Source organism: Eumetopias jubatus, unplaced genomic scaffold (assembly GCF_037043125.1).
Source record: "Eumetopias jubatus isolate StellerSeaLion01/CBP00866 unplaced genomic scaffold, mEumJub1_p1.0 scaffold_9, whole genome shotgun sequence".
Lineage (NCBI taxonomy): Eukaryota > Metazoa > Chordata > Mammalia > Carnivora > Otariidae > Eumetopias > Eumetopias jubatus.
In genome coordinates, this window is record NW_028274815.1 from 8,469,458 (window position 1) to 8,497,373 (window position 27,916).

At 48.2% G+C, this 27,916-nt stretch overlaps 2 protein-coding genes across 4 annotated transcripts in view; one reads left to right on the top strand and one right to left on the bottom strand.

Annotated features, from left to right (window-relative positions):
* ATP6V1C2 (ATPase H+ transporting V1 subunit C2) overlaps window positions 1-8,727 on the top strand; it is a 51,020-nt gene extending 42,293 nt beyond the window's left edge. For 2 of the 3 annotated variants that reach the window (XM_088026160.1, XM_028099442.2), the window contains 6 exons: window positions 114-206; window positions 319-412; window positions 2,718-2,855; window positions 3,772-3,869; window positions 8,212-8,344; window positions 8,638-8,727. In XM_088026160.1, the coding sequence (XP_087882286.1) occupies window positions 114-206; window positions 319-412; window positions 2,718-2,855; window positions 3,772-3,869; window positions 8,212-8,344; window positions 8,638-8,727 (646 nt within the window). The remainder of the gene's footprint in view (window positions 1-113; window positions 207-318; window positions 413-2,717; window positions 2,856-3,771; window positions 3,870-8,211; window positions 8,345-8,637) is intronic. The other variant, XM_028099443.2, reaches the window with a different exon arrangement.
* A 116-nt stretch (window positions 8,728-8,843) lies between these two features.
* On the bottom strand, window positions 8,844-27,900 carry PDIA6 (protein disulfide isomerase family A member 6). The gene is made up of 13 exons (XM_028099445.2): window positions 27,794-27,900; window positions 22,057-22,198; window positions 19,136-19,193; window positions 18,565-18,691; window positions 16,920-17,026; window positions 15,431-15,561; window positions 14,910-15,024; window positions 14,245-14,385; window positions 13,286-13,370; window positions 13,077-13,149; window positions 11,931-12,089; window positions 10,437-10,533; window positions 8,844-9,836 (listed from the first exon to the last, which is right to left on the bottom strand). Exons 1-13 carry the CDS (start codon window positions 27,810-27,812, stop codon window positions 9,768-9,770), a joined length of 1,323 nt encoding a protein of 440 aa, XP_027955246.1. The 5' UTR covers window positions 27,813-27,900; the 3' UTR covers window positions 8,844-9,767.
* Between the last annotated feature and the right edge of the window lie 16 nt (window positions 27,901-27,916).

Genomic DNA, 27,916 nt, shown 5'->3' on the forward strand with positions numbered 1-27,916 from the left:
GCTGCCCCTCTGCGGGGACCCACCTCCCCAGGGAGATGGAACAGGCCTCTCTGGCCCAGCTCTGACCTCGGGTGTGGTGAGGCTCCCAGTGAACAGATGCTTCTCTCCACCAGACTGATTGCCGAGGACAACGAGGGCGGCCTCTTCACAGTGACCCTGTTTCGAAAAGTGATCGAGGATTTCAAAACCAAAGCCAGAGAGAACAAGTAAGGGCTGGCCTTGGTAGGCTCCTCCGGGTTTGGGCTGTCTCCGCTGGAGGTTGGTCTCTGCTCCGTCTGGAAGCTTCCTGGTGAAAGCCTCTCATTTGCTTGTTTTAAGGTTTACTGTCCGTGAATTTTACTATGATGAGAAAGAAATTAAAAGGGAAAGGGAAGAGATGAGCAGGTTGCTGTCTGATAAGAAGCAACAGTATGTGAGTAGACAACACAGGCGGGCGGGCTTCATGCAAGAGCACCCCCCTCCCTTGGGGGCCATGTGGCCCGGGGACGTGTGTTCCCCTGGGGCTGCCAGAGTGGGGCTGGGCAAGGGAGAGGGGCACCCAGGTGCACCTTCCCCAGGAGAGCTCCCGAGTCCTGGCAGCGCCCCTCCAGGAGGGGACTCCAAGTCCCACTGTGCCGCTGAGAAACTGAGGCTCTGGGAGGTCAGGGAGCATTTCCCCCAGGAAGAGAAGACTGGGGCAGGGCAGGCAGGGGTCTCTGTGCCGAGCGTGGGCAGGCCTGTCCCCTCGGTCACCTTGCTGGCCTCAGCAGTGTGGTTCCCCAGGCGCGATGGGACAGCTTCTGTCATCAGCACCTGTCTTTATTCCCCCATGCTTTTCGCAGAGTGTGGGTGCTTATCCTTGAGATTTCTGACAACAGCCACTCAGAAACCTCCCGCGTGCACGGGCAGCTGAGCTCACAAGGGAGCAAACCAGGCTTTGAGTTTGGGCATGTGAACAGGGTAGCCCTGGGAGAGTCACTCTGCTCTGTGGGATGGGCCCCTTCCTGCAACGGAGAAGCCTAAGCCAGGTGGCTCCAGGGGCCCCCCTGGTGGAATGTCTTCAGGGCCCCTCTGCCCCCCATCCCCACTGGGAAGGGTTCTCAGAAACTTCCAGTTCAGACTCTAGCGTAGAGAGGAAGGGAAGAATGAATAGAATGTACTTCAGGCCTTTTGGAGGAAAGCCGGTGTGTAAACATGAAGCTGTAAGTATGTGCTTAGGTGAAGAGCAAGCTGGTGGAATGGGCACGTCCGGCTCGACCTCTCTGGTCAGGGACTGCAGACAAGCCTCCCCCCCTCAGAAGTGAGCAGCAGCATGGGGTTCCACAAAACGGGGTTCTCAAAGCCCCAGTGGACGGGCCCATCCCCTCTGAGGACGAGACAGGAGCTCATCATGTAATAGTGCCTGTGGGGGGGGGGTGTTTAACCCTGCCCCCAAGCATAAACTGTGTGTGTGTGTGTGTGTGTGTGTGTGTGTGTGTGGACGTGAGTGTGTGCATGCCAAGTGGACACACCCGTTTCTGATCCTCAGTCTGCCAGGCTTTGGGTTGAGGGCTCTTCCTGACAGAAAGGGCTCAGGCGGCACTGGGCCCTGAGGCCTCAGATCCCGCACACCCAGGCAGGGAAGGTGTTCAGCAACAAGAGCCGTAAAACCCAAAGGGTTTTTCTCCTTGGCCTTAGCTCACCCCAAACCTTCATCAATCAGGAGCGCTCAGTGGTCTCTCTCTAGCCTCGTCCCTGCTGGCTTCGGTCCTGGCCCCGGGCCCCCTACCCAGTGTCTCTGGATGGGGGGGCTAGACAGTGGCAGCTTTGACAAATGTCCGGGCGGGAAGCCCTGGCTGCAGGACAGGTGGTCAGGTCGTGCCTTTGGCACTGGCCTTGGCGCTGGTACAGACCCCCTGAGGATCCAGGTGACACACAAGAGCTGGACAGCTGCTGCCTGGGGCTCAGGTTGCCACCTGCCACTTCCTTACGAGGTGTAGGCTTCTGCACCCCAGCGCTGCCCCGGGAGCCCTTCCAGGGTCTCTGTGGAGGGGAAGTGCAGCTCCAGAGGAGACACGAACTGGGAACCATTTAGCTCCTTGCAAAGCTCAGGCCGTGTGCCACTGAGCAGGGGGCAGCCCTGCCCTGGCTTCTGAGGCACCTCTTTCCCCTTTAGCTTGTGGGGCGGTGGCTGTGACCAGCATCCTGCACCGTCTTTGGTCCTCGTCTCCCTGAGGGGACAGGCTAGGTCCTGGGGTGTCGGCTCTCTTGGAGAGCACAGGGTGGGATTTTCCTGTGCTTTCTCCCCGTCTGCAGAAGAGGAGGATAAAGGGTGGTAGGTCCTACCAGCGTGCCTGGCTCATTCTCTGTACGTAGCTTCCATGGGTGCCGCGGGGCTCCCGTGGCCGGACGGAGTGGAGCCGCACCCCGCGGGGAGAGCTGTTTCCGCGGACAGCTGCCTCCTGGGGACGGTCCCTGTCCCGTCCGCCCGTGCAGGGGAGGTGCGGACCGAGGCCAGGCAGGGGGAGGGATGCGGGAGCTGACCCCGCTGTCGGCGGCCGGCCCTGTCGCTGCAGTTAGGGGACCCGGACACCTGAACCACCCCCCCATCCCATCTCCAGTGCAGGCAGCACGTGAGTCCGGAGGGCGGGCCGGCATTCCCAGCTCGCCTTCACGCGCTTTTCCGGCGATGCGAGTTATTTCTGTTTGTTGTGATGCCTGTTTGCTGAGAGATTAATAAATCATTTCTGTGCCTTTAGCAAACTTCCTGTGTTGCTCTTAAAAAGGGATCATCCACCTTCCCGGACCACAAGGTTAAGGTAACCCCGCTAGGTAACCCCGCTAGGCCCGCTGCGGGGCAGACGGACAGAGAGAGAGAGAGTGAGGGCGAGGGAGAGGTAAGCAGCACCCCGCAGCCCTGGGGCTCCCCCGCTCGCATGTCCTCGCCAGCGCAGGCATCCTCTGAGAAAACAGCGCCTTGCGTTTTCTGGTACGCAGTGTGGCTTTCGAGGGCTTAAATCAAGGAGCCCAGAATCCTGCCTCCCTCCTCACCTGGAGGGCGTCTTTGGAGCTGCACCCCTGCGCCCCGGCAGTGGATGGTGCTTGTTGGCCAGGGTGCCTCTGCCCTGCGTGGGGGTGGCTGCAGCTGGTGACGGGGGCAGGCCCTGCTGGGTGGTGGCAGTCGGGCAGCTCGGCTCTCCCCCACCCCCCTCCCCCTGGGCTGCCCTGGCTGGACCCACCCCTGACCCTTGCGGGCAGTTGGAGGTGTCGGTGGGAGCTCAGAGCCCTTGCTGTAGGACTCCCGGACCCCCCGAGGACCGGCCACACCAGCATTCGTGACAGCTGCTGCGGCCCCGAGGGGTTGTGGCCTTGTGAGGTGGGCTCGGCGGAGCCCCCTGGAAGCGGCAGCTGGGGGAATGATGCTAGAACGGCGGGGGCGGGGGGGGGCGGCGATGCGTTCCTCAAAGTTGGGCTCCCTGGCAGCATGGTGTCAGAGGGAAGCCTGTCCGCTGTCTGCCCACGGCCCTGAGGTCAGGGGCTGCCGAGCCGCCGCCCCCCCCTGCCCCCTGCAGCCTGGGCTCTGGTGGCCCCGCGCATGTGCCAGGTGGCTGGCCCGCTGAGCTTGCCGGGCCCCAGGCGCCCTGGAGGACGTGGGCCTGGGCCTCGCCTGGGCCTGGGCCAACCGACTCGCTGCTTCCGCTGGCCGCAGGCCATGTCTCCGCGCAAGGCTTGCTCTGTCAAAAGCCGTGTCGTCCTTGGCCTGGTGTCAGGCGGGGCTGCCAGCAGGCATCACCCGCTCTCCTGTCTCCGTAGGGCCCGCTGCTGCGCTGGCTCAAGGTGAACTTCAGCGAAGCCTTCATTGCCTGGATCCACATCAAGGCGCTGAGGGTGTTTGTGGAGTCCGTGCTCAGGTGCGTGGTGGCTGTGCCCAGCCCGCGCTGCCCTGCTTGGGGGCGGGGAGCAGTCAGCTCTGGGGACCCCCCCGGGACCGCCGCCTGCCCCGTCCAGCCCCCTCCTCTGGGCCCAGGCCCTCCTGCCCTGTCCCCGTGCTGCTCCTGGCTCTTGGCGACATGCTTAGGATTTCCGGAGTCCCCCAAGCCTTCGCTCAGCCTGGCGGGCCTGCGGTCCTGTGCTCTGCATCCGTTTCCTGCCGGACCTGGGGCAGGGGTCCTGCCCTCTCCAGCAGGTTCTGCTGTGCGACTCCTGGAATACCATTCCAGCACTGTCCTTGACCGCTGAGGCCTAAGGCAACACAAACACTAAAACCTAAACCAGAGAGCGAACTAATGACAGAGGTTTTGCCTTGTTTTTTAACAAAAGTGAAAGGGGTTTGGTGTGGAGAATTAGGAAACTATAAATAAGCACCAACAGTGAGTAAAAATCATCTGTACTTTTTAACACCGGGAGAGAGCGCTGCTGGCTAACACGTGGGCGTGAACCCCTCCAGGAGTTTTTGTTCTTTGTGTTTTGCTTTTTTTTCTAGTTTACAGATATGCCTATTTTTTACTAAATTTTTACGAAAATGGAATTATACAGGAAATATTTTTTGAAGCCTGCTTTTCTGTTTTGAAGATGCCCCGTGTCATGAGCTCTGGGGGCAGATCTTGGTAGCACCGCACACGGCTGGCTGGACACACTTTTTCCGGAAGCTTCCACCCCTGCTTCTTGGCCTGCTCTGGCCCGCAGGCTCCGGTGCTTCCCTGGCCCTCCGAGCCTCCGGAGTGCTCTCCCCGGCCCCTTCCCCTGTCTGCACAGCGGCCCCCCACCTGGAGGCCCGTTCCTGCTTTCCTTTCTCTGCCTGTGCTTCTTGCATCTCCCAAGTCCTGCCGCTCGCCAGACACATCTGGCTCCTCTTCCCTCCCAACCTGGCCTCACGTCCTTCCTGACCCCAGGCCCCAAACCTCGGGGCTCGGACGCTCTGCTCCCTCATCCCCGCTTGCCTCCCCCACTCCCTGCGCCCCCACAGCGCCCTGGACGGGCCATCCATCCCGCCTCCGCTTTCTCCCTCGCCTCCGTCTCCCGCCTTGCTGGCCCAGCTGTTGCCAACAGGCTCTCATCCTCCACATGGCTGCCAGTGTGGTTTTGTTCACACAAACTGGTGGCTGCCAGGTGCGGTTTTGTCCAAACACAATATGGTGGCTGCCAGGTGTGGTTTTTGTCCAGACACAGATCAGATCTCACCGTGGCTCCTTACCCTCCCCCACCCGTCTCAGAGGCCTGGAATGGCATGGAGTGTGGCCCTGTGCTGCAGGGTGTACTCATGCTACCCTGGAGGGTTCCAGCTGTGCGTAGTGTCGACGGGTCCCAGACTGACCTGCTTGCCTCAAAAATCAGTGGTTCTCGGGCCCAATAGTGTGGATGCCCATTTGCTCGAGAGAGGTAGAGATAGATGTCCTTAATATCTTAAGCTGGATAAAACTGTTTCCCCTAAAAGTGTATGTAGAAATAATTCTTTGTTTTTTTAAAAGATTTTATTTATTTATTTGATGGACGGCACAAGCAGGGGGGAGGTGGCAGTCAGAGCGGGAGAGAGCAGGGAGCCTGACACGGGGCTCAATCCCAGCATCCTAGGATCAGGCCCCGAATCAAAGGCAGACACTTAACTGAGCCACCCAGGCGCCCCTGTAGAAGTAATTCTTTACAAGACTATGAATGTAGGACTTTTTCTTACTGTATCTGTATTTTTCCTGAATACAGTTGTAATATATGAACACTATTTAAAAAAAAAACTAAAAAATTAAAGTTCAGAAATACATACTGTGGAGGAAGTTCCTCACAGTCCCCCTGCCCACAGATAATCACAGTTAATGGTTTCGAGACTCTTCTTGCCCCATTTATCCTTAATGTTCTGCAGCTTGCTTTTTTCATCTGCTTTCAATTCTTACCAGTGTGTGTGGAGCTACCTGATCCTTTTTAATGGCTTTTCCATATTCTGTTGTATGGAGAGATCATAGTCCAAGAGAACAGGTTAACCAGCAAGTTTGTTAGTGCAAACAGACGAAGTTCACCTGCTTGCCTGTTCCTTTGACCCCCGGTTGGCACTTGGTGCTGCCTTCCTCCTTGCCAAGCTGATTTGTTCTTCCCGCCTATGTGGGGGCTGTGGCCGACTTGCTCACTACCTCTGCCACTCAGCCCAGAGCTGGACAAAGAGTGGATGCTAAATGTTCGTGGACTCAATAAAACCGAAGTGAAGTGGACCCCGCCCTCAGCTGAGGAAGTGCTAGTTCGCCTTCAGGGTGAAGGGAACCAGGGGCTTCAGTCATCTGGGATGAGAGCGGAGCTGGCCAGGTAGCTAGCTGGTTTGTCGGGCTCCAGGGAGAGATGTTAGTGGGGAACAGACATTAGGGAGTCCTAATGGTGGCTCTGCGGGTGCATTCATTTAGAGAGAGTCGTATAGAGGGAATGTACTGAAGGGGCGCCTTGGGGGACCTCCAACATAAGAGGGGTGGAGGCAGAAAAGCCCATGAGGAAATCCGAGGCAGGAGGAGGGAGTGGCTGACGAGTCAAGGAGTGGAAGCCTAAGGATTTATGTGTCCCTGCAAATGGGCCATGAGGTCATTGGTGGGACAAGCCTGAGTATGATGGCCGAAGGATGATTGGGTGACACAGGACACTGGATACTCTCTCAGGTTTGGAATGAGAGCCTTAGGGAGGAGCCAAGGAAGTTTATTTTAGGCAGGGCACAATGGTGATACGTTAAAGGAAGGGGGCAGTAGTTGAGAAAGCCTGACGCCACTTGCAGCCCGGGGGGTGGGGGTGGGGTGGCTACAGTGGTCTCGGTATGGGGGCTGCAGGTGAGGGCTCCCCACCAGGTGACCTCAGCGATCAGGGAGGAGGAGGGTCCTCTACTGAGCGATCCAAGAGGGAGCGCCATGGGGGGCAGCCTTGAGAATGAGAACAGACTCAGCCGTTCCTGGAAGGCATGTTCTGAGCACAACAGAGAAGGCGTTCCTTTAAATTGATCCAGAGTGGGGGTTCGCAGGCAAAGCACTGGAAGGGTCTGGGAAGAATGTGAAAAGCCCTGAATTCCAGAGTGGGCTAAGAGGCCAAGGGCCTGGAGCCTTGATGAGGGGGGTGAGGGGCATTCAGCCAGCATTTAACGAAGCATTGAAGGAGGGCCTGTGGCTCTCCAGGATCAGGGACAGAACGGACCCATGTCTCTGGCCTGAAGCAGCTCCCAGGCTGGGAAAGGCAGGAGAGCTCTCAACACAGGGATCCTCGTGAGGGAGGGTAAACCGTCTCCCAGAGCAGCTGGGCAAGGACTGCGGTGGAATGACCGAGTCGGAGGACAAGGCAGGGATGGCAGGGATGGCAGTGATGGCCCGGGAGCTGGAATGCCCGCCCTTAGTGTCCAGGTCCCCCGCACTGTGGCCCGTAGATGGAGGGAATGGTCTGGGTGAAGTCGAGGATGTGGAAAGCACTGGGAGGTGGGGTAGGGATTCCGGAGGGAAGCTGCTCGTTCAGGTAAAGATGGCGACAGCCCCTCTGCCCATCTTCCCCAGGAAATACCAGAGCTTTGATGGCAAGGGGAACAAAGGATAGACAAGTCATCGGCTGGGCCATCTCCCCCCCGCCCCCCCAACCGTGAGCTAGCCCACGTGCTGCCATCCCTGTCAGCACCAGCCAGCTTCTCTGGCACTTGCCTCTTGGAAAGACTATTTTGGTGGGGCTCTGAAATCGGGGTTCTGCTCGCCCAGAGTCCTCCAGAGGCACAGCACTAAGCAGGTCGTAGGCTTGATTTATAGTGAAAGCAGTACACACGTGGTTACAAGCAGCCTCCTTCACAGGTCCTTCTCCTGCAGATGCAACAGGCCTTGGTATTTTAGCAGACACTGCGCCATTAACGGCCAGAAATGGCTGTTAACATTGAAGCGGCAGTCAGAGGGAGGGAAAAATCCAACAGCCCATCAGTTTTCCTCAAAATATTACCTGACAGAATGCACCCCAGTTTCACTGGCTACAACAATTCATAGAATTTTTCATTGTTTTCTTGAGATGCAAAGTTCACTGTTGCAGTGTTTTCACATGACCAATGTTAACGTGTTCTACTAGAGATGTTCCTATCCAGAAAAATCCAATTAGTCTAACCTCTGACCCTAGACATTCCGTTCAACTGAGTTTCATTTTCTTAAGCTATGTTGACCGAGGCCTTTTTCTTACTAGAACTTCTCTGTTTCTTGTCAGGGTTATTTTACGCACATCTGCATCGTAAGTAATGTTTTGTTCATTCGCACGTTTTGTCTGTCTGGGAAGGTACGGACTACCGGTGAATTTCCAGGCGGTGCTCCTCCAGCCTCATAAGAAGTCATCCACCAAACGTTTAAGGGAGGTTCTGAACTCCGTCTTCAGACATCTGGATCAAGTAGCAGCTGCAAGTATACTGGATGTAGGTAGAGAATCCAGACAGAAATAGCTGGGTCTCTGCACGGCCGTCAGCCTCTCCACGTGGGAGGCACTTTCCGAAAATGGAAATTGCCAGATTGTTAAGAAGATCTACGTTTCACAAATGTGCAAGCCTAACAGGGAAGAGGCCGCGTGTGTGTGTGTCTGTGTGGTGGGGGTGCACTGTGCGGGGCAGAAAATGCAGTCAGAGCCTAGAGAGCCTCTTCGAAAATTATAAAGACGGCAGCAAACTGGTTTCTGCATTTAGAGCGCCCATACGACGTCTTCTTTTTGCAGGCATCTGTGGAGATCCCTGGCCTGCAGCTCAACAACCAAGACTATTTTCCTTATGTCTACTTCCACATCGACCTCAGTCTTCTCGACTAGGGAGATGAAATGGCACCACTGTGCTCTCCTGGTCACGCAGACTCCTACAGACACCTCTTTCCCTTAGCCAGAGAACCCTACAGAATTTAGATTTTGAGAGAAATTGCTCACAAAAGTTAGGTACAGTTGTATTTATTTTTTTTAAGTTACAATAAAGAAATGCTCAATCCTCTGAATTGTCTCTTGTATTCTAACATAATTCAAACTGCACTTTACATAAACAGGGCCCACCTGGGAGTCGGTAACCTGCTGCCGTATTTCGGGTCTTAACGGCCATCTCGTGAGGGCGGAGGAAGCACGTTAAATCCTGAGCTAACAGTATAATCAGCCGTATTTCCTAAAGGTCACTGGGGATGGCCCAAAGACAAAATCCGGGGGGCATGAAAGGCAGTTCTCAACTGACTGCCCATTGCTTTTCACCCTTTCTCTGAACTCACTGTACAGGTCACATCTCGCAGCTGGAACTTGGCCTCGCAGGACGCATGTGAGATCTGTGTTGTGGCAAGCCTCCAGATGGTGTCCTCTGGATCACAGGTTTATAGGGAGGGAAGACATCAGGGTCATCCCTTCATTATATTAATTTACTGGCTAAACATAGGATTCTGATTTTTATGATGTGGACACTAATTTCATACATTTATTGGCATTGTCCAAAATATTTTATTTTTTTAATGGAAAAAAGCCATTAATATTCGAATGAAAGAATCACATTAAAAAACTTAATATGTAAGAAACAGCTTCCAAGAACATTCAAGCAGCAGTCAGAGGGAGGGAAAAATACGTCAACAGCCCATCAGTTTTTCTCCAAATATTACCCGATAGAATACAACCCAATTTCACTGGCTACAACAATTCATAGAATTTTTCATTGTTTTCTTGAGATGCAAAGTTCACTGTTGCAGTGTTTTCACATGACCAATCAAGTGCTACTTCTTGGTTAAAAAGGCCACTGGTAGACTCATCTGATCGTGAAGAATGTTCCTTCACTGCTGGGGAAATTTGCTCCCAAGAAAAGAAAACTCAAGTCTGTGCCAAGCCTCTCACAGCTCATCTCTTTCCAAATCGTCCAGCTCCACGTCACTGAGGTCAATGTCGTCTTCCACGGGAAGCTGGAAAACGAAGCCAACGTGAGGCCCCTCAGGGGCTGGGGGGGGGGGGGAGGCAGGGTGAGGGGCTCAGAGCACACGGGCTCACCACGGAGCGGTCATTTCTAGAGATGCCCCAGATTACAGAGCTCGTTCCTCTCTAACCCACCTCCTGCTTTTAACACTGCCTATTATTTCATAGCTGGAAAAGCTGAGAACTTGGGTGAAGTACGAATTCAACAAATTACCACCCCTTTAACACCAACAGCCATTTAGCTTGTCCTTCTGAGGAAGAAGGGGCAGAAGTGTACTAGAATAAATGCTCATTTCAAAGCTATAATTTTGTGTCTTGCAGACACACAGTAAGTGAATTCCAGGTTAAATGTTCAGTTTCGGGGTGATAATCAGGAAAGAAACCTCATTACTGAAATTTATCTCATCGTCTCTGTCAAGAATACCCAGGGCCCGTTTCTGACAGCATGCTAAGGCTGACGTCTGGTGGAGAGGACCGGGCTTACAAACGGCAAAGATGCCCAGGGACAGGGAGAATACGGAGAGGCCGGACGAGCACCTCGGTGACAAGTCCCGCCGGCACACGGCCCCCCACGCGCCCCGGGGACTCACCACGCCGTCCTTGCCGTCCCAAGGCTCTCTGGCGCTGATGGCAGGGAAGGCCCCGCCTCCTACAGGTGCCGTGGAGCCCCGCCCGAATGAGAGCTCCCTGGGGCGCAAAGGACCAAAGCAAGCACAACCGGATGAAGAAACCATGTTTTAAAAATGACGTAAAAAAAAAAAAAAACAAACAAAACACACAAATAAATAAATAAATAAATAAATAAATATGACGACGTGCCTATAGGTTCCTGCAGAGGCATTTCTCACCTCTTGCTCCTGAACAGTATATCATCTTTTCAAGTGAGGACAGCAATGCAACCAGGCGTGAAATTACTTGGATCTTGGCATCAGATAAAACCAGTTATCACCAATTATTAAGAAAAACTTATTTTGCTAAAATACAAATTAAGTACACAATAACTATCAAATGTGATGTAGAACACGGGTGCAACCCAGACAGTTCCATGAACTATTCACCTCCTCTGTACTAAACAAACGACAAACCAGAAAAGGAAAACCAGTTGAAAAGAAATGTGAATAAACTCAAAGCTGAGGTTAGACCCTGTTGTTTCCAATAACTGAGTCCAAAGGCTCCATCTCGTTATGTAATTATTACCGTCATACATTTCCTATGGTTTCTGACACTGGAATCAGCTGTTGAAAAAGGATGACATACTTCTAAGTATAGCTGACCCCGGAACAACACGGGCTGAACTGTACAAATCCATTTACACAGATTTTTTTTTACACTACAGTAATGTATTTTCTCTGTCTTAATTACAGTTTCTTTTCTGGGGCTTACTTCATTGTAGGAATACAGTATATGATACATAAAACCTACAAAATATGTGTTAATCAACTACCAAGAGCTTATTCTCAGCTCTACAGTACTGAAGGGAGACAAGGTCTGGGTCGAAGAGGTTCACCTTTGTGATAGTCAGTTATGAGGAAGAGGCATTAACCAAAACAGTGCAGTGTCAATGCCTTGCATTTGGCTGGAAGGTGATTAAGTCAATTTTAGGATGAGCTGAAGAGCAGGACAGAGAGCTCTGTACAACACTGGGTTTGGGAACCCTTAGTGTTGTTTGCACATCGCTGCAGTCACTTCAGAAGTACGCTCGTTTTCACATAATAATCTTCTAGAGCTAATGGCCAGAAATCGACGGGGTACTACCTGAGGTCAGGGGCACCAAGCGTGCTAGGGTGGGAATGGGTGAGAAAGGGCTCCTTCTAGCCCATGTGATATTTCTATGAGAATCAGGAAGAGCTCAATGCCAATGGCACAAGATGGCAAGGTGGCCATCACTCTACAGAATCCTTCCGCAGAAAAGAGAACATAGCTCTTACAGGAAGATGATTTAGAACTCAAACATCTAATTCTCCAGAATTCCAAATGCAAAATAATTCCATCGACTGCTTGGTCTATGTAAGCCTAGTTTTGAACCCACATCACCACAGAACTAAGCCACAAAACAAAAACAACTCAAGAAAGCAAGAAATTACCTGAGAAACTCATTAATGCCTTGCTCGCTGAAAGAACCTTTTAGAAGAGCAAATTTCATCTTGCGTGCATTAATGGCCGCCATGGCAGGGTACCCAAACCCTCCAATCCCCAACGCGTTTTCAAGTTCCGACTGGGCTCCAGCTTCGGTCCACAGCCACCTAGAGAAACAGGCTGGTTTTTAGGGTAAAGATCCCTTTGAAATTAGCTGAAATCTAATTATAGCGGGTTTTAAAAAAAAGATTACACTCCCAATATTTTCTGGAATGAAATGGATGTAGAAATAAAAAGAAAGTTTACAAAAACAACGTATTCTAGATGTGCTCTTAACTACAGTTCCTCTCTTATATTCCCTAAACCATACCTCCAGAAGTACCCCCGATCTACAAAATTTTCCTCCCAGCCCCTGAAGTACTGTCCACTAAACCTGGTAAATTTTCTGTCTTTGTTACCTGAAATCCTACTAATAACATTTGTGGGATTATGCAAGCTCTCTAGAAGCATCATAACTTCTTTGTAAAACTTACTGGTATGTCATTATTCAATACCGACGAACATGCTCAGCTGCATTTCCTTACTCAACTGCTACAACAGTGAGGAATAACGGGTGCCAGAAGGCGCTGTTCTGTAGGCACACAACCCTGCGCTGAACTCAGGCAGGCGGTGCAGGGTCACCTGTCCCAAAAGGGACAGCAGGGGCAGGAGGGAGGCGGGACAGCAAGAGATATTGAGGAGGAGAAGCAAAAGGTTCAACAGGAGGCAGACATACTTTGTCTGAAAAATCTGCCGTATCAGCCCTCACTTGGAAAAGGGTAAGCAAACACCCCTCTACTTCTCTTTCTTTGTCTGGCCTCCAAAGCTGTGCCGGAGTCCAGTGAGGTGACTCAGGTTTTGCTTGCTAGCTGGGACCCCAACCACCATTTAAAATGACTGCTATGAGAAAAATGTACACCGTGGCACAGATGAGTGTCTTAGAATTCTATCAGAGACCTGCATTCCTTTCCTTCTAGATAGTAATTATTTACCTCCTAAACTTAAAAAAATGCCAAAGAGAAACAGGGACACATTCTACAGAGAACACAGTGGGAAGCAGAAACTTGAGGAGCAGGACGCTCTCCCAGCCAAGTCATACCGAGATCGTAACTTACCCCCACATTTTCTTTTTGTATTTGTCTGCCAACTTCAGAAGAACGTCTAAGTAAGAATTTCTGCCAGCAGCTCCTAATTTAAAGAGAGTGTTTTCAAGGTAAAGATAAAGGCGTCTGCCACACTCATCAGCGAGAAAGACCCGCAGGGCAGGGAGAGCCGGGCAGGGAGAGCCGCGCAGGGAGAGCAGGGGAGCCTCTGTCCGGCGTACCGGTGTCCAGAATGTGCGGCAGCACAGCCACGACACAGAGCTGGCGCTCCTCACACGTCTTCTTGGCGACGTCCTCACTGATGATCTGCGGGCCCGGAAGACAGGGGGTGGGTGGAAGGCCACTGACACAGAACCCAAAACTCAGCTTGAGAACACACACTTGGCATCGTCACATTCACTCAAGAGCAGAGCAGTTCATGAGACCGAGCGACTCCTCCGGAATACGACGGCCTTGTTTGCCATGCGGCACCAGCGACAGCTCTGCTCTGTGCGGGACTTCTGCGACTGCTCCCAAAGCCCTCCCTCGGGGGGGGCCAGAGAGGCGTCGGCGCGTGCACGCACACACACACCCACACCCCTCCCTCCCTCCGTCCGGGGGGCCAGCGAAGCATCAGCGCGCGCACACACACCACACATACCCCCCCCCCCCCCCCCGCCACGGTCTCTGAAATGACAAAGGGTGTGGGTGTGGCCTGGCTCTGACACTTACTTGTTTAGCTAGACAGATATATACATATTATGTATTTATGAGCACTTGAGGCTCTCTGGGCCTCCGTTTCCTCATGTAAAATGGAGATAAAAGCAGTATTTACCTCTAGGCATTCATGTGAGAACCGAGAGAAACAGACGTAAAAGCACCAGCACGATGCCTGTCCCACGCTTCTCCGCAAATAACAGCTATTACTTAGAGAACGAGGGCAGCGTGACCGGGTGCATTCTGTTTTTAAGCAGCTTGGTACACCTGTCCTCAGACTGTAATTATTTTAGTACTAAAAGTTATGAAAAGCAGCAATTTATCAGACAGGTTTTCCCCACCGGGAAGTACAAGAACACCTTCGCGAGAACGCTTTAAAAGGGAAAGAGCGCATCTGAAAGGGCAAAACGAGTGTCACTGCCGCATTAGTGCCCCTGCCGTCAGCCTGGATGAGTGCTTATCTGTGGCGATGGAAGCGGTTTACCTCCAGCAGCTCCGGGGGGGGGGCATTCTCAGAAAACAAATCCAGGGCCCGGGAGACAATGTCAGATCGTGTCCGCCCCCCATCATAATCCACAGGAGACTCTCCCTTCTGAAATATCTTGATTGTAGGAAATCCCCTAATCTATTAAAAAGACAAGACAGAATCAAATTAACATTTAATAAGAAATAAAATAACCTTATGCATTCTGAAAGTACCTTGTAGGTAATTTAACATGACAATATCCCCAGCCTGCATCAGTGATCAGGGATGAGACACAAAGGTCTGTTAATCAGGCGGTTTTAACAATCTGCCTACCAGGCACAGCCAAGTCTTATTCAAACCTTGCATTTATACTTCATACAACATATCTGCTCTAGAACAAACGGACCAAGTTCAAAAGCAATGAGTAACTTGTAAAAGCCTGGGCAAGCTGAAGATTCACATTAAGCACACAGCAGAAATAGTGAGATACTGGATTAAAAAAAAAAAAAAAAAAAGTCTTGCGTTGAAGACTTAATAGTTTTAACAATCAAGTAATTCAGTTGCATTACAAATGGCCAAACATCTCCCCTCCTACCACACAGGGAGGCTTAAAATACTGGATGAAGTAATAGTTGAAAATACGGTGTATTTCTCAAAGAAATGAGCCTTACAGACACACTCACCTCATATCGGCTGGCTAGAAGCTGGTTAACTGTGGCATCCACGGCTGCAAGCTTCACTTTTCCCTTCGTTTGCTCTTTCACCTCTGTAGCTGCAGCAGCCCATTCTGGCTCAAGGCTATAGAAAAATATTTGCACTTTAAAAGTATATTTTAACTCTCGGCATAAATACTTAAGCTGATGTGTGTATTTCTGCCCAGCCCAGTGAGATCTGGACACACGTTTTGTGTGTGTGTGTTGGGGCGGGGGGGTGGGCACAAGTGATACCACCCTTCCAACTTTCCCTTCCCTTTGTGGGCCTTTGTGACTGCCCTCCCCAAATCGGGATGCTGGCTCCCTGCTCATCTCTGAAAACACGACAGAAGATACTCTTGACTCTCATGCCAACATGTAACAATCATTTAGAATCCAGAGTTTTTCTGGAGATCTCAGTGATTACCTGGGTCTGGGTCAGCTTCTTCAAAACAAACGAGGTGACTATACTGAAGCACTGTGACTCGAAGAACATGGTAGAAAGCACTTACTTTTTGCAGTGTCCACACCAAGGAGCATAGAATTCAACCATCCAAACATCGTCACTATCAAGGACATTCTTATCGAAGCTGTCGTCCGTCAGCTCAATCACATCCTTCTTGCTTGAACTTTCACTCCTACCCTGTCACGGGTGACATTAAATATTAAACTACCCATGGCCAGAAAGCACACTATTCCTGTTCTAAATAGATTAAACAATCTCACCCACATCTTAACAAAGTTTGGAGCTTTTCTTTCAAGTAAAAACTATTTTACTCAGATTGGGGACACTCCTTAATAGTATTTTTGCATGTTAAGCAGCGTTTACTATCAATTACCAATCCCTACGGTATAATATCATCTGCTATTTTGTTAAGAGAAACCCCACATGGCTCACAGAACCACCCAGCAACACTACTCTAATTCAGACTGGGCACAACTGCTCATTCATCCCAGGATGTTAAACGTACCACAGTTGCTACCCTTCCATAGGTAAGATCCCTACCAGTCAAGAGAGCTAAATAGAACATTTAATCCTTTTTTTCAAAGAATTTTTTTTTTTTTAAGTTTTATTTATTTAAGTCCTCTCTATACCCAACATGGGGCTCAAACTCACAACCCCGAGATCAAGAGTCACACGCTCCTCCGACTGGGCCAGCCAGGTGTCCCCAGTGAATTTTCTTGAGTACCAAAGCTCAGAGGCAGTCAGTTCTGTTTACTGCTTTCTGGTGCCTGGGCCAAAAGCCATGGAGATAGGGGAGACAACTGTGCCCACTAAATGTCAAAGTTTGAAATAAAAGGCAAGAGCGTGGAATCTCTGGGTAAGTTCTCAGTCTGTGTAAGGAAGCTAGTTTTACTGGTCTCTTTAAGAGTCAAGGGCCATTTTATCTATGTCTGTAAGAATTTAATGCCTCTTCACAAGAATGGAAGTACATCATGGTTAAACATCACATCTCATACATGAGCATCTAAAAATACCAATCCACGGAACAAGAACTTCTTTCTCTTCTTCCCTGTCCATTTATATAGAATTTTCCAGGATTTCAGGCTGACTGCCAGATATAGGCCAAGAGATCATTCAAATTTTATCCCTCTTTGCCCAAAGCCCCTCTGGTCTCTTTCTCTCTCCACTTTAGAACTACAAAGGCCAGAGGATCCCAGAGCCCGGCTCCCCTGGCCTGGAGCTCTTTCTCTGTTTACAGCTCAAACTCTTCCATTTTAGCACTGGGCCGAGGAAGCCCATTTGTGGCCTGGATCTTGGCCTACAGTTGTGGCAAGTTGCCCTGGGACTAGTGACTTCTGAGGAGGCCAAATGAACAGGATGGGTGGCTGACTCCCTCTGGCATCAGCTGATCTAACCTTGTATTATTTTTTTAACTGAAAGTTCACTATCTACAATAGTAGTAATGACTTAAAAAAACAAACTATCCTCTACAAGTAGTCCACATTTTGGCATCAGAATCATCACACACATTAAAAATGAACTTTATACAGCCTTACTTGCTTTCCAGAACTATATCCGCCACCCTTTCCCCCAAGGCGGTCCTTGACGAGCTGGCGCAGGGCACTGAGGGCAGCATCTACGATGGCTTCACCAGTTCTGCCACCTAGAGGAATACAAAGGACAATCAGATGGACGGATGGCGGTGAGCTGTGTGCCTGAAGGACACTTCCTAAATCTGTCAGCTTTATCGGATGTCTGAACATACCCAACAGTACACACGTGTATTTAACACAGGGCCAAGTTCTCCCTACAATGCATTTTGCACTAGACTTTTCACTGGGAAGACCAAATCTCCTTCTTGAGTTTTAGGTTATTAGCGTGAACAAGAATATCCTCCTGCTCACCTATTAATACCATCTACAAATGAGAGTAACTCACAAACATTTACCGAACATGCAACATGTACACAGATAAATAAGAAACTTATTTGGTTAAGAAAGCAGAGAACACTTCTAAATACAAATAACCAATTGAGAAAAACAGAAGGAACTATTTCTATGATAATGGAGAGAAAAAAAAATGTGGACAAAGTAGAATATGAAATGCCTGAAGCCAAGTAACTGGAAAGCAATCCAGGCCTCTTTTTTCTACCTTGCTTACAACAGTTATCTTGGGCTTTTTTTAGGTTCTCTAGCTGAATTTAATCCTAATCTAAGAAGTAATAAACCCTGTAAATGAAACTCACTAATGACAACAGCCTTTGGAAATTTAACCAAAAACTATATACTCAAGAAAAAATCAGGGGGCTATTAACTGACTCGGAAGTGTGCAGATAATACAGGCCATGAGGCTATCTTCAGAGTTTATTTATTTTTTTTAAAGATCTTATTTATTTATTTGAGAGAGAGAGAGAGAGAGAGAGAATGAGAGAGAGAACACGAGAGGGAAGAGGGTCAGAGGGAGAAGCAGACTCCCCGCTGAGCAGGGAGCCCGATGCGGGACTCGATCCCGGGACTCCAGGATCATGACCTGAGCCGAAGGCAGTCGCTTAACCAACTGAGCCACCCAGGCGCCCCTATCTTCAGAGTTTAAAGGCAAAACTCTAATAAAGTCTCTTTGGAAAATTTCGTATTTTTTTTTTTTTTTAAATAGTTTATCAAACTGTCAAGGAAGAGAGAAAAACGTCTGAGAACCCTTTCGGACCTGACATTAGAAAGAAAATATAGTACAGCAACATGCAGAATATGTTTGAATTGTGCCGTTCTGCGGCCTTGGCCGACACTTCCTAACACAGAAGGGAAGCCCTGCACATAACACGGCCTTCTGTTCCTTCTCTAACTCTAGATGCCTTCACCCTCTGAACCAGCGCCCCTTCCTCCAATCTACCTGGAAATATACCAGATTAAGAAATGTACTAGCAAGAAAGAGAGGGTTTTCTCACTCTAGACCAAGAGTTGGCGAACTCTTTGTGAAGCGCCAAACAGCAATTATTTTCAGCTGGGCGGGCCTTTCTATCAGTTGCAGCTACTCGATGCTGCCATTTTAGTGGGAAAGCAACTACAGACAATATGTAAACAGGTGTGACTGTGTTCTGAAAAGCTTTATTTACAAAAACAAACGGGCCCTTCCTCCTAATTTTTACCTACCTGCTCAAATTAAAATTCCAACCAGGGGAATGGAATAGTTAGGAAAAGTCCTTACCCTGATAATCTTCTGGTCTGTTTTTGTTGGAGCCAAAAATCTTAATGGTAGGAAATCCCTGAACGCCATATTGACCTCCTAGAGACTGATGTTTATCTGCGTCAACTGCACCAACTTTTACAACATCCTGTGAAAACATAAAAGTATTATCTATTTTTCTTTCAACTGGAGCAGACTCCACAAAAACCCATCATTTGATTTTTGTAGACTCAGGGACAAGATAATAAAGGGCAGGGTTAGGTTGATAAACAGAATTAATGAAGGCTCTTGCCTGGAAAATCATTACTACACGGAATGACGGGTGAACTGTAAGTCAGCCTTAGAGGGAACTCTGCAGTTCCCAGAATTACCATGACGAAGAGTAATTATGTCACTAATCCGGAAAACTGAGTTAACAAAAATAGACAATGTAAAAATTAAATGTATATTATCCCTTTGCTCCCTACATGATTCTGGCACCAGACCAAGGGTTCTGAGCTTAATATGCAAATCAACTTCCTATCCTACATTAAGCCCAGTTGCACACTTATTTATACATTCACAGGTGAATGTGGACATCTTAGAAACTTACTTTTAATGCAGTTGCTACTTTCTTCCATTCTGGTGTCAACCTCTGGCAGTGGCCACACCTTTTAGGAGATGAAAACACAAGGCAACAATTAATGTCTTTGATCCCCAATTCAAAAATACTCCACCAGGGCACCTGGGTGGCTCAGTTGGTTTAGCGTCTGCCTTCAGCTCAGTCATGATCTCAGGGTCTTGGGATCGAGTCCCGCATCGGGCTCCCTGCTCAGGGGGAGCCTGCTCCTCTCTCTCCCCCTCTGCCTGCTGCTCCCCCTGCTTGTGCTTGTTTTGTCAAATAAATAGAATCTTTAAAAAAAAGAAAAAGTTATATATACACAAACCTGTTACGTTTATACCACTTATCGAGGTTGCAGACGTTATACTGTTCATTTTCATGGTTGAATAACATCCATTGTATGAAGATACCATAACCAGTTTACCCATAGGTGATTAGTTTTTTTTTGTTGTTTGTTTTTTTCTTTTTTTAAAAAACAGAGTAAAGTCTCCTAACTAGGCTTCTAAGGACCTAATGAGCAAATGCCATGTGCCAGGACCATGAGGGGCCCTTCGTACAGGATTTCATTTCATCGGCACAACACTGAAGACAGGCCTTGTTATCTTCATCTTACGGATGAGGAGACAGAGGTGGAGAAGAAACCTGTCCACTATCACACAGTCGTCCGTGACAGAGCTGATGGATAGGTCTGTGACTCCAGGTCCCATGTTTTTAATCACTATATATTAGCACCTTCCACAGGGGCCTAAGCTTAATCCGATATTTTAAAAGTTAGGATCTTCTGGGAAATGTCCCGGAATGCTGCTTCTACATACTTCTATCTAGTATCTTTTGCTGTCCACACGCTCCTACTTAGAAGTCCAGGAGTCAAAATTTTATAGGACTTTGTGCCTCTTTAATTTGGGTTTATACTATGAAAGGACTCAAATCAGAAATTATCAGAGTGTATATTCCCTTCAATTTCTACGTGAAGCATAGTAAAGACAGATCAAAATGCCACGTAAATCTAAATATAGCACACCTCTAACCCAAGTGTTCCTCACCTGCGGTCCACAGACCCTGAAGGTGTTGGTGGATAAAAATCCAGGGGCTCCAGGAACTTTTGATGGTGGGGGGGGGGGGAGAGGAACACCTCTATTTTGCTAACTTGCAATGGAAACGAAGGCTTTCCTTCAATGATGAACATTCACAACACACCAACTGTCACAAACAAAAACTCACAGCTACTCTTAGATCACTACCACAGCTCCTACACTTCTCTTCCAAACTCGTTTATGCTCATCACTACTTCACGATTATGGCGTCTAGGTGTTAGGGCGGCTGCTAGATCTTGGTATTTACTGTCCCAGTGAACAAGTACTAGATAACCACATCAAGATTTATTTTAGTATTTTGACAATGTTATTTCGATATTTTAGGTTCCCTCTGCAACCCTATATGCTTTATTTTACACAGAGAAAAGGAAAATCTTTATTCTGGAAAGAATTCAAAGCCTTCACCAAGCTGCCAAGTCCAAACACAAGAAAAGGGGAAAAACACCTGCTCTAATGAGACCTCCTGTTCTCCAGAACATTAGGAAGCAAAACTGCCATGGAACAGTAACCGTTAACTACAGGGTCCGGATCCAGCCTTCTCAATGATGCTCTTCGGTTTAGTTTTGGAATGAGGTATATTCTCTTTGTATCGTAGCTCCCTAAAACAATGTCAATTACCATAAATGATAAAAAAAAAATCTAACTTGTAAAAATTGCATACAAAGGCATTCAACAATAGAACAATCTGTACAATTACTATTTGTGCATTTACTAATACGAATGAACTAACCCATATAGAATGCTCACTTGGATTTAACAAAAAGAGAAGCTTTAAAAAAAATAATAATAAAGGCACTCAGATGAATAGTATTCACAATGTGGCAACATACAAGTAGAGGGTTTTACCTTAATTTGCTACACTGAACATTAAGTGACATAGTCCATGAGGACTGGTAATGAGTTTCCAAAATTCAGTTTCATGGTCTTGCAAAGGAAAAAAATTAAACCAATACAGGAAAACCTTTCATTAGGCCTATCCTAAAATGCACCCACTCAGGTAAAAGAATCTGTAAGAATTTCATTTACTACTCCTACGTGAGCGTAGGGGGTGCAGCTCACATCTAAAAGTACTTCCTGAGGTCATTTGCAGGACACAGCTGGCTGGGGCTCAGGTCTCCTCAGGGTACCCTCGGCCCGGCCTGCTAGATTACAGAAGTAACAGCCTTGTGCACATTTTGCAGTTTCCATTCATCTGTCTCTACACTTCTCTATTTGTTGGGTTTTTGTTTTGTTTGTGTTATATGCTTAACTATATCAACAATTAGTGCAATATTGTATTTTGACTCTAATTGTGCACCATTAATTTCAATGATAATTGCATCTTTACCCCACAAGGGTTTTTGGGGTTTTTTTTTTTGTTTGTTTGTTTCCAGCAATGCATGTAAGGCAAGAGAAGAATTTTAAAATTAAACCAGTTTTTAATGACATACTTCTGGAAGCAACTCTCTCCAAGACACAGAATGGAATCAATCACTAGTTCTTCCCTTTCCTGTGCCCAATATTCTTTCAGCATAAGTAAGTTTCCCTTCCATCAAGATCCCACTCACCTCATCGAGATATACCTTCTTAAAATTCTAAGAATGATTTTCTTCCTTTTTGCAGCAATCAGCTACTCCAACCATTCTTTTTCAGTGGACTTGATCTCCATGGCCTTTAACTCACACCACTTTGGGGAGTCTCCCACTTCCCTCTCTACTTCTTTTAAACAAGCAGTAAACTAGATAAACTAGATGACTGAATAAAATCATACGTCCATATAATATTTTCTCTAATTTTATAAAGTACCATAAATAACCCACAACATGGCTTTACACTTACCATGGAGCATAGAATTCTACAAGCCACAAGCTAGCACTTTGAATAACTTCTCGGTTGAAATTTGATGGAGTTAGTTCAATCACATCATCGCTGGAGGAATAGAGACCATTCGCTGCCAGGAAGAAGGTGCAGCTCATCAGACCTGCAGTAATGACACAAAGCACAGCATGAGCAAAAGGGTTCATGCTCTGGCAGCAAACTTGGCAACGGGAGTCTTCTTCAATTGCCCAGTGTCCTCCCGGGTCAGGGCCCTTTGAATCCCTGGCCACATGCTGCTCTTGTAGCCCCTGGAATCTCTCTCCCCCTGGTGCAGGGCACAGCAAGGACACAGAGGCCACACTCTCACCTCTTGAGCTGCAACTGGGAAAAGATTTCTTGCTTTGTGCTTATGCATGAACATCTTCATTCTTTACAATCACCTTGTGAGGTACTACTACTACGGCCATTTAGTGGGTGAGGACACTGAAATGTTGGCAGGCTACCCTGTGACCCTGGGCAATCTACACAGCATTTATTTTTTGTGTTATGCAGTTGCAATATTAGAACACTACCTTTATTACTTTCTTTTGAAGGAAAAAAATCACTTGTTTCCTCCACTAAACTGGGACTCTGTCAAGGGCAATAATTGCTTTTATAAATACTTTCATTTCTGCTAACACTATTCATGGCAATCAGTAGGCACTTACAATGCTGTTGGATGAGCTTACAAAGAATTTTCATGTACATGTTATAAAGCGAGGATGGAGTCCTGTGGTATTATTTTCTTTTTTAAAAAAGATTTTTATTTATTTATTTACAGAGAGATAGCAAGAGCAGGAACACAAGCAGGGGGAGTGGGAGAGGCAGAAGCAGGCTTCCCGCCGAGCAGTGAGCCCGAGGCAGGGCTTGATCCCAGGACCCTGGCACCATGACCTGAGCCAAAGGCAGACGTTTAACGACTGAGCCACCCAGGCCCCCCCTCTTGTCGTATTATTAATAGCACAGTTTAGGGGCACCTGGGTGGCTCAGTTGGTTAAGCGACTGCCTTTGGCTCAGGTCATGATCCCGGAGTCCTGGAATCGAGTCCCACATCGGGCTCCCGGCTCAGCGGGGAGCCTGCTTCTCCCTCTGACCCTCTCCCCTCTCATACTGTTTCTCTCTCTCTCTCTCCCTCTCAAATAAATAAATAAATAAAATCTTTTAAAAAAATAGCAGTTTAACCACACTGTGGACCAAGTGCATTTTTCTTGGCTACTCTACGAACTGAAATGTAATTTTTAACAATTATATAGGAAAACAAGTTCTGATTTATGAATATTTTTGTTTTCTGAATTGGTAGTACTATCAAAATTCCACCTCCTCCTTTTAAATATATATAGGACTTCTTTGTTTTCCAGTTACATTGCATCTAATACCTCCAGAACAATACTTAATAATGGACTGTTCTTGACTTTAATTATTTTCTCATCTGCTGGCTTTTGGGTTGCAACATAAAACTTTATGGTATTAGAGAAATTCCTGTTACTTTCTTTTTAGCATCTATGAATATGATCATATAATTTCTTTCATCTACCGATGTAACAAACTGCGAAACTGACCCGTCCTCTAAGGCAGTGTGTGCATTTGCCATCTTGTAGATAGAATTTGGAAGATTCCAAATGGAGCTTCTTTGAATAACCCACTGGTAAATTTCTTCTGGAAGGCATGTACACCAATGTTAACTGTTCTGTTGCTACATCTTCCACCTTCTACTTACATAGCACTTTCAATTTTGAGATCACTCTCAAATACATTAGACCACTTGGTTTTCCACAGCATTACTAACCAGAGAGCAGGAATAAGCCCTCTTTTGTAAATAAGAAAACAAAGGCACATCCAGTGGCCCATCTGTGGTCTCTGACTTCTATTTCCAAGTTTTTCCCATTAAACCACTGTTGTCTCTTTAGTGCTCAGGATAAAATGGTTCAGTAGGTCATGGGCATGAATAAACAATGTCATTATATTGTTCAAGAATACTGCATCTGAGGGGGTGCCTGGCTGGCTCAGTCAGCAGAGCAAAGCATGCAACTTTCAACCTCAGGGATGTGAGTTCAAGCCCCACACTGGGCACGGAGACCAAAAAACAAACAAACAAAAAAAAACATGGCATCCGAATTATAGCTACAGCTAATGTTGTAGGAACTTAGGAAAATAAAACTGTGGACCTAAGGGTGACATAAATTTTATAATGCAGGGGGTATGACCAGATTTGCTTTCTAGACAGTTTTCTGGCTCTCAGCGTGGGAGAGTGGTGTCACCCAAACCCAGGGAAAGATGGAAAGGGCAACAGTAAGACACGCCATTGGGAGATCAAATAGGAGACCGAAAACTAACTGCTGGATTTAATGAGCGATCCCTGGGGCCCAGGACGGTTGTGGTGGAGTAGTGAAAATAAGCAGCAGCCAACCTGCAAAAGACTGGAGAGAGTAAGAGGGAACAAGTTGATGAAAACAACGGATAACTCTCTAAAACAAGTCTTATTATAAAGAGCACAAGAGGGCAAGCAAATGTGGGGTAGAAGGAAGGTTTCTTTTTAAAGATGAGAGTGATCTGAGCATGAAGGGAAAAAATACGGGGAGCAGGAGAGGCTAAAGTGGAGGAATAATGAAACAGAATGCCTGGAGTTAGGGGAGGGAACCAGGGTCAGTGATGGGGGAGCCGGGGACAGTATGACCTCCTTGTCCACCCCGAGAGGTGAGAAAGGGTGCATGCGGGTGGCGATCAGGCATCCAGAATGGGGCTCTCCCAATGACTGCTGCTGTCCGACATGGCAGCCTCTCGCCACATGCGGCTGCCCCAACACGTACTAACGGTATAAAGAGCGCACGAAGGTTCGAGGACTTGGTAGGGGGAAAAGCATCTTGTTAGTATTTCTGATACTGATGACATGCTAAAATGATATTTTATATACACTGGGGAAATAGATATTAAAATTAATTTCACCTATTTCTTTTTACCTTTTTAAACGAGGCTACTAGAATATTTAAGATTAGATATAAAGTTTGCATTCTTATCTCTACTGGATTGTGCTGCGCAATAATCTTTTTGTTGCTGCAGGGAAGGTTAAGTGGAGTTTGACATATTTAATAAAGTAAATTAAGAACCCAAGAAGACAGAGTCCTAGTTCAGAACACACTTAGAACTTAAGACTGGTCCTGGAAAATCCTCCGTGGGGTTCTACTTTCTAGATTTTATCATTTTTTATAAAATCAACATGAATTGATACTTGTTCAATACATTGAAGCTCACTGTGGAATTTCTGAAAATGCAAAAGAAAACCCATCAACAGTTCCACTAGAATGGGCAATATTTTGGTGAGTATTCTTACTGATATCTCTATGCAATTCAGAGCTCTAAAACTTTATTGCATTTATATGCATGTGCTCTTACTATATACATTCCTTTCTGTAACCTTTTTTCCCTCAGAATGAGTTACAGACATTTTCTACATAATTATGGATTCCTTAGCACCCTCACCCCCTATATAGCCATTATCAGGTCGCCAATCCACCCCTGACAGAATTTATTTCCCATCTGTCACTACTGACAGACTAATGCTAAAAACTGTTACACTTTCCTTCCCCTCAAATAAATGTAAATATTTCCTTAGGAGATGATCTTACAGGGAGGACGGGGCGATGGCCGATATTTCGATACATGTATCTGTCCAACTGCTCTCCAGAAACCGACATATTAACTATGAGTAATGCTTAAATGACACTACATACCAGGTACCGCCTAAACAACTAAGACAGACTAACTCATTTCAAGAACCCTATGTGGTATGTATCATCATACCCATTTTTACACCAGGAAATGGGAGCCACAGAAAGGGTAACTTGCCTAAGGCCACATCATCACAAAGAGATAGAACGTGGTTATGCAATCCAAATTTTTAACCAAAGGCCTGGAGACTGCATTAATATAATCCCAAGGAGGGTCATCAGGTAGATTGTGGCAGAATTGTTTTTTTTTCCCCTTCTCCTGTCAATCAGGGACAGCAGGCTGTTACAAGCAGGCTGGAGTCGCCCAAGGGATGGACCATGACTTTTTACCTCACGAATGTGCTTCCTTTCCATACAAAGATGGTCATGACATCAGAATAACATGGACTGGGGCTTTTTTTTTCTTTTCCTAGTAACGTTGCTGGAGTTATTTGTCTGTAAATTTTGCCTAATTCTCACAAGAGCCTCCCCTTTCTTATAAATGGCTCTCCAATGGAAATGTCTTGACAATAAAGATTTGAGACCTAAATTCCTTAAAAGGCAGTATGACCTAGTAGGGCTAGAAAGAAATTAAATACTCAGGAAAACAGATTAAAAGATGTATAAACGAAAGGAGCCAGTAACTACCCCCTAAGAAAACCCTCAAGAAAACAAAAAACCCCGGGGCCATTTAAGATGATAAAGTAGGTCAATCTCCATCAATAATGTCCTGTTTCTGAAATTCACATCGCAGTTCCACTCACTGGTAATGAGCACCCATGGGAAACTGGAACATCCGAGTGTCCAGAATCTATGTGAGCAGATGGTTTGGCCATCTGTGGCTCCCCGTTATTCTTCCAGAGTAGTTAAGGATGTTACAAACCCACATCAGCAACATCTCTGTCCCACACCTGGTAGCAAGAGTACATGATCCCAAAGCAGTCCTCCAGAAACCAAGAGGGCTCCCCAAAAATGGTTGACTACATGCATTCAAATAATGAGTTAATTGACAGAATCACAGACTTTCAGAGCCGAGTCTGAATTCACCCGAAGCAAACTAAACAGACACTGCCATCTTTTCCCCTCCTCTATGTTCACTCTCTGCAGTCGTACAGCAAATATTTATATCTCGCTTACCCTCCTGAGACCTCTATGGACTCGTGCATCCTGACAACAGCTCAGAGTGGGAGTACTAGCCCAGAGTGGTTAAGTAACTGGCTCCCGCTCACACAGCCAGTAAATGCGGGTGCGGGCTGGGGCTCTGGTCTGGACCCAGAGCGTTCCAGGAACGTCGGTAAGAGCGCCCGGGCTGGGTGGGACCGAGGGGAGCCAGAAAAGAGACGGGATCATCCTCAACCTCACTGACTGTAGTTTCTAAAACAGACATTTACGTAATTCATGGAAGTCTGCGTTCCATTTAGTTTTTGAAAGTTCAAACACATTTAAAGCGCTTTTGGAAGGCACCGTTCCCTATCTCAGGCAACTCTTCGCTCTGATTCCAGGGCTGGGTTTTTGATATTTCAGTTCTTCTCATTAGTGGGGATTCCACAGAACAGGTGACGAGCTCGTGGCTGTGCCGCACGCGCGCCGGCGTGAGGACAGCGGGCCCAGAACAAGGGAGCACTGACCCTGACCCTCTCGGGTCGCCCGCGGCCCCAACCTCCGCCAGGAATCAAGGTACTCCGCGCGGCTCCCTCGCAGCTCCCGGCCTTGGCCCCCGCTCGGCCCGCGGCCGTCGCCCCTCCGCCCTGGGTTCGCGCCCAGCCTCGAAGCTCCCCGTCCCCGCCGCGCCACGCTCCCCCGGGTGGGCTGCGGGAGCCCCGCCGCCGTGCCTCCCCTCCGCACGTGCCCCGAATCCGGCAGGGCCCCGCACCCCCGCGCCGGCCGGGCCCGCCACCCCCGGCCCGCCACCCCCCACCCCCCACCCCAGCTCCGGCCAAGGCCGCACGCCCGCCCCGCCCCGCCCCGCCGGGAACTCCCGGGCGGCCCCCCGAGACGAGGAGGCCGGCGCCTACCCAGCACCAGGCGAGCCATGCCGAGCGCCCGGGCCACCGTGTAGTCCCGCCGTCGCCTGAGCTCCGCGCGCCGCGCCCCCGCCGCCCCACGTCCCGCCCTCAGCCGGTGAGGCAGGCGCCGGG